The sequence below is a fragment of the Enhydra lutris genome, unplaced genomic scaffold, assembly GCF_002288905.1.
Source record: "Enhydra lutris kenyoni isolate GAN:26980312 unplaced genomic scaffold, ASM228890v2 scaffoldscaffold25, whole genome shotgun sequence".
Classification (NCBI taxonomy): Eukaryota; Metazoa; Chordata; class Mammalia; order Carnivora; family Mustelidae; genus Enhydra; species Enhydra lutris.
In genome coordinates this window covers 9,302,273-9,312,810 of record NW_019154109.1, presented here as the reverse complement: position 1 = coordinate 9,312,810, position 10,538 = coordinate 9,302,273, and the positions used below count along the sequence as shown (strand labels likewise).

General features: G+C 53.3%; 1 protein-coding gene across 2 annotated transcripts in view; it reads right to left on the bottom strand.

Annotated features, from left to right (window-relative positions):
• Window positions 1-1,486: 1,486 nt before the first annotated feature.
• Window positions 1,487-10,538, bottom strand: part of LOC111151024 (Ras association domain family member 5) — a 73,196-nt gene continuing 64,144 nt past the window's right edge. The window contains exons 2-5 of one of the 2 annotated variants that reach the window (XM_022508731.1): window positions 7,573-7,686; window positions 6,136-6,433; window positions 5,552-5,667; window positions 1,487-3,922 (exon numbers count right to left, since the gene is read on the bottom strand). In XM_022508731.1, coding sequence (XP_022364439.1) covers window positions 3,770-3,922; window positions 5,552-5,667; window positions 6,136-6,433; window positions 7,573-7,686 — 681 coding nt within the window. In that variant the 3' untranslated portion in view covers window positions 1,487-3,769. The remainder of the gene's footprint in view (window positions 3,923-5,551; window positions 5,668-6,135; window positions 6,434-7,572; window positions 7,687-10,538) is intronic. The other variant, XM_022508730.1, reaches the window with a different exon arrangement.

Here is a 10,538-nt window from a genome sequence, read left to right as displayed (position 1 = left end):
ACAACATTCACAAATTACCCCTCTGGAGCTAGAGAGGAAGAAAGGGATGGGTACGAAGGGGAGTATATGTGTGATGCTTCCCAAAATAAAAGTCCCTATCACTTGTGACTCACTGTAAGGAAATGCCTTAATTTTACTAATCCTCTCTCTGTCAGCATGAGCCTATGGAACTGAGGAAGGAATTTTTGGAAATTGACCCCAAACAAGATTCTATGACAACAGAACCTTTGGACAGTTTGATCTGAGGGAGTGTGGTATGTATAGTATAATGGAACACGGTCCTTATATGAACACAGATAACGTGTAGTATTTCATAAGGTTCTTTCACAAACATCATTTACCTTGCACAGTCTTGGTGTGATTGGAGGCTCAGAGAGGTTGTGTCCCATCCTGTTGATCTCTGTTAAAGACACAAAGCCAGTAAATGGCAAGGGTGGGTCTAAAATGCACTTTCACTCCTGACTGTGGTTTAACTCAGAGTCCTGCTATGACCGTGCTGTCAGGACCTGTGTTTTGGAAGGTTTTTCCAGTAACAGTTACCCATTTGCGCTGACTCACCTTCCCTCTCCTCCTCAGAGCACCATAGGCATGTATAAGAAGGCTGGCGAAGGTTAGGCTGTTGAATGGATTTTTTTTTTTTTTCTCCGCTAGGCCCAGCAGTCTCTTTCGAAGTCAAATTCAGAACTTTGAACTTATTCCCATAATGTTACCAAATGGGTTGCAGTGAAAAGCAGAAACCGGTTCATGTCCAGGTTTTGGCGAAGTTATTGAAAGACCTACTTCTTGGAGGTTTAGGCGAACAGATGTTACAGAGGTGCCCCGTTCTCGGATAATTTTAGGAATGTCTATTGGATGGAATGTTCTCTCCGCCAGGGAGGTAGGGAGTGAGCTGTCTCCCTCTGACCAGCCTCTGTGGCCCGAGGGCCCTCATTCAGTGCACTATGTGTCCCTACCAGAAGGCGGGCAGCAGTTTCTTCTTAATAACCCTGCGTGGTTATTTCCGTGATGACAGAGCCCTTCCCCTGATGGAAGTCAAATAATGCTAATGTGAAAGGACTGTTTCACTCGGCTCATCTAGCCTTCCTCCTCTAGGTTAGATGACCTTAAACTCTCACAGATACATCCTGTCTTTAAATAATTCCAGAAGTAGAAGAATCATCATCTACCTCAGTAGTCTGTCCCGATGCTTAGCTCCAGAAAGCCCCTCCTCTTTTCTCACTCAGGATCCCCTTCTAGAATACATCCCCTTTCCTCTCCTGCTCTGTGGGGCAGCACAGCAGCCAGGCACCCGGGCAGCGCCCTCCAGCCCGTGCACTTGGACAGTTTTCACAAAATTCTTTGAAGAGCAGCCTTCATTCCTCTGTTTGCTGGCAGAAGAAAATCTGACTTTCCCCAGAAGTACGTGTTCTTCTCTGTTCCCACGCTCTCCCCTGGCTCCCAATTTCCAGGAGACGATAAAGGACAAAGAAGAGGTCTCCAGACTGGGTCATTTTTGCAACAAGCTTTTATTACTTTTTTTAAAATCCATATAAGAAAGACATTTAAAAGGAAAATATCCTCAAAACAAACACATACACACAGGGCCAACACAAGGATAGAAGGCACTACCAGCAGTCATACCCACCTCTGGGGAAGAGATACTTTATACAGACTGTTCGCCGAGGCTCGGACCTCAGCATGGGTCCTGGGTCTAACTGTGCTTTAGATAAAGTCAGAATTTTCCCAGAATTTTCTCATTTCATAAACACCCCTATCTCTTTATATATAGCTATATGCCTTTATGTGTATATATATACAGGACTTTATTTTCCTTCTCAAAAATAAAATAGCCGCCTCCATCAGAGGGAGGTTCTCAGCAGCATTCACGGTGGCTGCAGCAGGAGCCGTGCCTTCCTTTAATGTTAAAGACATGCAGCATGAAGGAAAAGGACTCTCTACCCGCTCCCTTTAATACACAGCAGGGAGAGAGAGTTTTTTTCAGGGAGGGAAGCAATAAGGCTGAGCATGAGATGGCAGAGAACCAGGATTCTGGGGAACCTAAACACTCTTTGAGCTGCTAGCTTGTCTTGCTTTTGCAGCTCTGAAGACTACACACAGTTTGTATGACTTGGGGTCAGCATTCCTTCTGGGATTGGGGGCAGTGTGGACACAGCAAGGGTCAGGGAAGGGACTTCTGAGGCTACACGAAGAAGCTGGGGCTCAACCCAACCCAAGAAGGACCTGGGAAGGCAGAGGAGAGTGAAGAAGGGATCTCTCCAAGGCTGGACTGGAAAGCCGGCCCTGCTTTGACCATGAAAAGTCCTCCTCCGTCTCAAGGGACTGTCTGCAGCTGGCCACTTGCTTCAGTTGCTTGGCTAGTTTACTTTTCATTTTGCACCTGAACAAGAGCCGGTACAGATGTAGGTTGGGGACCTCATCCACCCCATCCATGTGGTTTAACATCACTTCATGGGAGTCAAAGCCCAAGACCTTAGAGGGGAAGGAGGTCTGTGACTCTTGCCCCGTTCTCGGCGGGAGGGCTCTCCTGGCCTTGCCTCCCACACCACCGCTGTCCCCTTCCTGGCAGGAGCAAGCCGGCAGCAAAGCAAGTACACCCTGCTCCTGTCTCTCTCTGAAAACAAAAAGGCACTGAGATCAGCCGGAGGCCAGCCCGCAATCTCACAGAGCACAACGCCTGGGGCTGGCCTGGGCTTCAGAGCACAAAGGACTCCACGTGGGCTGAGTTGGGAGGTTCCCCCATCTGTCCTCAAGGCAGCTCCTCCAGCAGCACCTGGAGACCCCAGCATGCCCCGGGGGAGGGAAGAGGCAGTGCGGAAGGCCGAGTGGGAAAGGCAGGGCAGCCAAGGACTGCCTCCCCGCTCTCCAGCTGGGGGAAGGCCGAGGACAAGTTGGACACATTTCTCTGCAACGCTTTTTGGCTTTCTCCGACTGCCTGATTTCCGTACTCAGCAGGAGACATTAAAATTGGTAAATGACTGGTTTCCCTTTGTGGAAACACATGAGGATGAAGGCAATATGAAACTCCAAGTTGTAACTCAAAAACAAACACTTGTTGACAAAGACGTGATGAGGCATCACACACACGCAAATAGATATGCCTTTGGGTTTCCATGGGTGCAGACTTGAGCGATGAGGGCTGAGGCAGGCTGCAGCTTCTCTGGAAATCTCTGAGCCGGCCTCAGCTTTGGGGCTTCCTACCTGAGCATCTGGGGCCAGTGGCTTTACGATCTTCCCTTGAGCATGAACAACGGGCACCTTGGGACAGTGAGGGGCAATCCTCTTACGAGCATTATCTTACTTTCGGGGGCTTAGCCCAGACCTGCTCAAGGAATATACTATAATTTTTGACTCATAAATAAAGGTCTATGAGTGGCAAATAAGAGATTGAGGAAGAATGAAAGCCAGAGAAAGATCATACAGCTCTAAAACCTTTCTTCTTTCCTTTGCCGGCTGGTGCAAACAGTTCCAGTTTGGTGATGAGAGAGGCAGCTGGTTGGCTTACAAAGAGCTCGAGGACCTCGCTGAGGTCTGAGGCTCTTCTCCCCCCCTCCCCGGGGTCCCGCTCCTTGGCAGCGTGTGGCAGGTGGGGCCCAGCCGGCGAGCACGCGTGTCCCTCAGAGATTTCGTGCCACATCTGGAACTGCCCGGAGGGGGAGGGGGGCACAGATGCACCCGCCACAGGTGTCCTGAGAAAAAGTCTCTGTTGCAAAATAATAATTAATAATAAAAAGAAATCCATGGGCACCAGAAGAAGAGGAAGCAGGACCGGTTAGCCAGGTTTGCCTTGGGATTCTCTTAAGGCCTCCTCCAGTTTCTGCCTAAACTTGTCATACTTCTTCTGCACTTGTTGGATTTTGTCCTGCTCCTCCTTTTCCAGGATCGTTAGGAAGTTCTGGAGCTCGGGGATGGAGAAGGCGTCCCACTGTGAGCCACGAGGGCGAGGGCGATGGGGGAGAAAGGAACAGGAGACAGGTCAGAAGCCGCACGACCTGAGGGGCCCCCAACTCCCGCTGCCTCCATCTGCACACAGCTTACACAGGGCTTACTACTGAGTAGACCACTGCCTTGGAGAAAGCTTGGGTTTCCCGTGTTACCAGCCACCAGATTTCAAATCCTGACATCTCATGACCAAGAGGTACCCCTCCATGAGTGGTGTTTTATTTGGAGAATCAACCATCTGATATTTTCTGTGTGGCAGCTAAGGTCTGAACAGTGATACTGGGGCCGCCCAGGCCCCTGCTGGCCTGTCCAGATGTCCATTTTGGGGGTGCTGAGAGAACGGCTCTCAGTGTGCAGGCCCTCAAGAGGCAGGTGGAGGAGAGCTGGGCTTGGCCTCCAGAGACGGGGTTTCAGCCCAACAGCACCACATGACCTTGGGCACATCACTGTGCCCTTCTGTCTGGTTAGTTCATCTGCCACGGAATGAGGGTCCCTGCCTCCCTTGGCTGGCAGAGCAGATAATGGGATCCCAGAACCCAGAAAGCTTCAGACAGCCCTGTTGACCCTGGCCTGCCCCAGTGGGACCTGATCACTCTCAGACTGACCCAGGAGCAGAGCCCCCACCCCTCATCACCTCCCCCCACCACCCATGGAGCCAGGGATTTTGAGCACAAAAGTATATTAAGGTTTATCTAGTTTAATCCCCCCATTGCATAATGGAGAAGACTGAAGTCCACAGACAGGAGGAGGTACCGCTGTGGGTACAGAGCTGGCGGCAGCAGAAAGGGAATTAGGGCCTGGTCTCTAAACTCCCAGGCCCCGGAGGTCTGCACTGGGCCAGCAGTGTCCAAACACTGTCAGCAGAGTACTTTTTCCCGAACAAACTCTTACACACTCTAACGTGTAAATCAGATGAGGCAGAGGCAGGGAGAAGGGACAGGGCCCCGACCTGCCTGGATCCCCCAGACCGCCGAGTGACCTACGAGACTGCTCCCCCCAACCCTAGGCCTCCGCTGACCACAGAGTGGCAAACACCTGGCCTCGGTCACTCCTCGGTCACTCCTGAGCCCCAGGATCCCAGGCCACGGGGAGCACCAGCCTGATTTCACCCGACTCCGTGCCACCAGACTGGACTCTGATGAGCGGCGCTTTGAGGAAAAGGGCCAGTTTTTCCAAACCAGGAAGAGACAAGTGGCTCCAAAATCTCTGTATCCAGTGGAGGCCAGAGATGGAGCTGGCTGGACCTCAGACCATGCTGGAGCAAAACAACCCCGGCCGGTACATGGGCCTTTCTCAGTGTCCCTCCACCCCGGCTTTTTAGAAAAAAAAAAAAAAAAAAAAAAGAGCACACGAAATCCTTTCTTTCCACAGGCCTTGCCAGACACAGGCCCTGACTTGCTCCCCCAGGATGCTTACAACCCCAGCATTAGACGCTGAACTCCGCAGCCCAGCACTGCCCCGGGCTCAACTTCCCCAGGACATTTTCCCAGCTGCCTCCGCGGCTGCCGCATGGCCCCCACCCATGCCAGTGGTGAGGACGACCCCCGCCAGCACCCAGCCAGGGTGCCCTGAGGGCTGGGCTTTTGTACCGCGCAAAGGGGCCCAGACCCACCTCCACCTCTCCAGTTTCATTCTCCTTGAGCACGAAGCTGAGGACATCATTGTCAGGCCCGGCGAGCAAGCGCAGGTAGAGAGGGCAATCGGCAATAGAGAGTTTCTGGAAGAGCACTGCAAAGCAAGAGAGGGACCTGGAGGCGCGTCTTGGAAAAGAGGGTCAGGGACTCAGTGTGGGTGGGACAGACCCAGAAATGCAGACATGGGAAGGTCATGACAGGAAGTAACCATCCTTTCAACCTAATGAAATGAACCTGACATGAATAGGGAATGCCCTTTTATCTTTGGTGTCTGCCCAGAGTTTGAAGCATATTTCCATTCACATCACCTCCCCAAAAGATTAGGAACAGTGGGCGGTTTCTCTCCCCTTCCACAGATAAGGAAGTGGGAGCCCAGGGTGTGGTTTTCCTGTAGTCACATATAAAGTGAGGGGCACGGGGAGCAGGCATCAGCTTCCCGGCCAGCTCCCTGCCACGTGGCTGGACAGTGGTGCCCCAGGGAAGCCCAGTCCTCCTCCGCACCAAGTCTGCCAGGCCTTTAGCGAGGGAGATGGTTTCTGACGGGGAGCTCGCCCTTGCATACCTTGCCCGTCCTTGTGTATCCGCTTAAAAAGTGCAAACTTCTGGGGATTGTCCACAACCATGAACTTCTTGAGCAGCCCCTGGATGACCTCGCTGACCGTGGTGGTACTGCTGATGTGTAGCTGCTTGATGGCATCGAGCGGCAGGTAGAAGGACGTCCGCTTGTCTGTGGTGGCCGCCAGGTCCACTTCCTTGATGGCGTCATAGATGGACTGGGGCCGGATGCCAGCAGGCACCGTCACCGGCCGCCGGAGTTTCAAATGCACTTTGATGAAACCCGTGTAGGTGCCATCTTCACTCTGCGGAGCAGGGGATATGCTATGGGTCAGCTCGGGTCAATCTCGCATGACCGCATCTGCCGCTCTGAGCCACTGCCGCAGGCTGGGTCAGGGCGGGGGTGGGGGAGACGCGGTTTGCAGAGGCCTTTCCTAATAGCAGTGCCATCCCAGTCAGCCCCCAGACCTGTCTCCCCAAGTTGTTCCTGTCTCTGCCAACCTGGGGGTGCTGGAGGGCAGAGACAATGTCCCCCTGCCCACCCTGCATAGGGCCAGGAAAAGGCTTAGGGTATCCAGCAACCAGAGAGGACAGGAGGAGCTACTCTGGCTTGCCCTCCCAGGGCTCAGCCTCCCTGCCCCAGTCCCCTACCTTTGCTGAGTCCCTGTTCCTAGGAGGCAGGGTCTGGAGTGGCCTCTCTAGTTTGTCCCTCCAAACCAGGGAGGGGCAGGAAAGCTCCGTAATGAGGTCCTTGGAAAATGAGCCCACTGCATTTCCTTCTGCATCTCTTTCCAAATCCCAGCAGCCTGCAAGGCTTAAGCCCAGGACCAGGGGAGACTGGGTTTTCTAGTGCCCCATTGGGCTGAAGCCCCAGAGAGCCAGTTGCTAGCAGCGACCAGCAGGGGGCAGAGATCTTCTACCTTCTCCCTTTCCGGAGGCCAACGGCCTTTGGGAGCCCGGCAGAGTTGGTGCCTCCCCTCTCAGAGCTCCGCACAGTCTCCGGAAGCTTCCCCAGGACACAGACAGGAAAAGGGAGAGGACAGGAGCTGGGAACTCCCTCTTATGAAGCCTTCCTGGGGGCCAAGCGATACCAGCTATTGAGGTCTTTGTACCGTACTTAATTCCCACAACAGCTCTGACTAATGGGCACTAATATCTCTATTTTACGCCGAAGCCCAGGGAGGTTAAAAGGGTTTCCCAAAGCGGAAAAAGGGGAAGAGCCAGAGATGGACCTGGATCTTATTCTAAAGCCCATTCTTTTTCCCTGCAGCACACCGGAGCGGTGCGGGGGGGTGCCTGACAGCCTCCCACAAGCCCCGAGGCCTCCCCAGGACTGAAGAAAGGGGAGGGGCCGCCCCAGAATCCAGAGGGAGAACAGAGGAGCCCCAGTGGAAGAGGCGGTGGGAACCGGGTGGGGGCAGGCGGGCAGGCCCCCCGCACGTACCAGCTTCATGCCCAGACAGTTCTTCTCCCGGGTGTTGTAGCTGTCAATCTTCTGCTTGATCTCCTGCAGTGTGGGCGGCCGCTGCGTGGCCTCCTCGGCTGGTTTACAGACATTCTGGAACAGACGCAGAAGTGAGAGTGGGTACGCAGCGGTGCTCATTATGAGAAAGGGGAGGACCACACCCTCCCAAAGACCTCCCTGACCAAGAAGGGAGCACCAGTCCCACAGTGAAAACTAATCTCCTGGGTACAGGGTGAGAAGAATCAGAGATCAAATCCCAGTGGTGCCCCTGGGAAGCCCAGCGGCTCCAGGTCAGTGACTTAAATCTCCAAGTCTCCTCACCTGTGAAGTGGGAACAAGGCCTACCCCTTGGGCTCACTGAGAAACTAATATGAACGTGCCCAGCATGCAGGCACGGATGATGAATTCGGTCCATCAGCAGAACAGCATTTGCTTACTTAGGGTTACTAGGGAAAAGACCGCATTTAGATGGTGTGGGAATAGAGAAATGCCAGGCTCAGGGCTCAATCCTGCCACCTCGAGATCATGACCTGAGCCGAAATCAAGAGTCGGACGCTCAACCAACTGAGCCACCCAGGTGCCCCTCCTTATGATTTTCTTAACAACATTTTCTTTTCTCTAGCTTACTTTAGTGTAAGAGTGCAGTGTATAACGCATATGACACGCAAAGTTGTGTTCATCGACTGTTCATGTTATTCGTTAAGTCTTCTGGGCAACAGCAGACTGTTATTAGCGGTTAAGTCTGGGAGTTGTCAAAAGCTAGCCTCAGATTTTTGACTGTGCAGGGGGTCAGAACCCCCAAGCCCCAAGTTGCTCAAGGGGTCAACTTTATGTATTTGTCAAATGCATGAGTGAACCGGAAGGAGCCAGGGGTCATCCTTCTACAATAACCGAGAGACTCGGCCTCCTCTCCCGGGGCATGGGGACAACCAGCATCCACTTAGCACCTTCTCTGTGCCAGAATATGGCACGCACCATCTCCTTTAATCCTCACCAACCGAGACGCTGTGAGGTGGAGATTATTACCTACATTTTCAGGTGAGACGACCGGGGCTCAGAGGAGCTCAGTAACTTGTCTAAAGCCCTGACGCTGCAGGTGCAGACCTACAAGGAAATTCCAGGCTGTTCTGCTGTGTTCTTCCCAGCGGTTCCCCTGTGCCCGCCGGCCGCCCCCAGGGAAGCGTGAGGGAAGAAGAAGGCTGAGGAAGGGGATGGAGGTCATCGTTCTTCACGCTGCAGGGTAAGTTCTGGGGTCTAAGCGACTCTGTCCCCTGATCAGTTCCTTGCCTTTCCCTCCTCTTCACCACCGCCCACCTTCCTGATGATGTCTTCAGGCTGCCCGTGTGTGGTCAGGGATGCGGAAGCCATGGTTTGGGGAAACAAATAAGTTGGCAAAAACCCGCCCAGAATTCATCTGATTTTAGAAATCGAGCAGACTCAAGACTCAAGTCAGGATTCTCCTTTGGCAAATGAGGAAACTGAGACCCAGAGGGGCGGGGCCCCTGTGTTCTCCTGGCTGCCACCATCCAACACCTTCCTGGAGGGGTGTGGCTCGGCTGGAGGATTTCACTGTCGCTTGTCCTGTCAGGACACCAGCACCCGGTGGAACACAAAGGCCCCGCCCACTGGAGCCTGTCCCCGCAGTCCCCCCAGTCAGCAGTCAGCAAGCCGCGGGAGGAGAGGACACGCTCAGCACGATGCCTGCGCTTCCTCCTCTCACTTTCCAACCTCACACAGCAGATAACATGTCAGACTCTGAGGCTGCCACAGGGAGCTGGTGTGGCCTCCCAACGCCCACCCCCCACCCCTCTGCATGGAGATAAGCCAACACCCCTTTTCCATCCCAGCCTCTTCCCTTGGCCTGTCTGCTCCAGTCCTCTTCCTCAGAGATCAGATGGTACCAGCGCTGTGCTCTTTCACATACCCTGTCTCCCGTACCACCTCCGTCACTCCCATTTCACAGATTACAAAGCTGAGGCCTAGAGAGGTTACAGAACACACTTGTGGTCCCACTGCTAGTAAGCATCTGAGTAGAGCCTGGAACAGAGTCCATCCAAGTGTGGAGCCCATGTTTTTCTCAATCCACCACAGGGCACTCTAGGATGGCGCTTCTGCCACTCCCATAACGATCACTGAAATTCCATGCCAGTCCATGAGGGCCAGGGTTGCAGCTGCCAAACCAAGGCCCATAAATCACGGAACCTGTGAAACATTCGTCCATGGTTTATCAGATCAGTGTGTCAGGCCCCAAAGAACTCAGGACCCAGGGGTACCATGTCACCAACAAAGCCATCAAGGACGGCCTTCCACTCTCTCCGGTGGCATGAAGGAGCCACCCTTTCCCTGCATGACCTTCGGGCCCTAGAACTGGACCTTGATTCCATCCAAGCGCCCCAAGGGCAGCACACAGCCCAGGGGTTCTCCTGCTTGCCTGAGGTAAGCAACCACAGATGTGAGCCTCAGGCAGTGTCTTCATACACTGGCAAAGCATCAATCCGGGGAGACTCAAAGGGAGCTCATCCGTTCCCACAGTCCGTTCCCAGAGACACGTACCTCCCCAGAAGCCCTCCCAACCCTGCCCTTCCCCATACCTGGACCATCTCTGTGGGACCAGGTGTGCCTGGCCGTTGCCCAACCGTGGGAGTCAGACAGACTAGTTATCTGGTTCCTACCCTGTGCTCCATCCTATCCATCTCTGAGACACAGGCTGTCCCCTCCTCAGGGGCTGACAGCTTTCTCATAATCATCTACTAAATAAATTAATTAATTAATAAAATAAAATAAAATAAAATAAATGATGGACAGGAAACTCTAGAAGTTCTGGGAAGTTCTCCTCTCATAGTTTCCAAGTGAGCTACAGCCATTTCCCTATAAGAAAAGGCAGCTGGTTCACGGCTTTCAAAAGTCAGTTATTCCAGGCCTGGGTTTGTATACAGCAAGAGTCA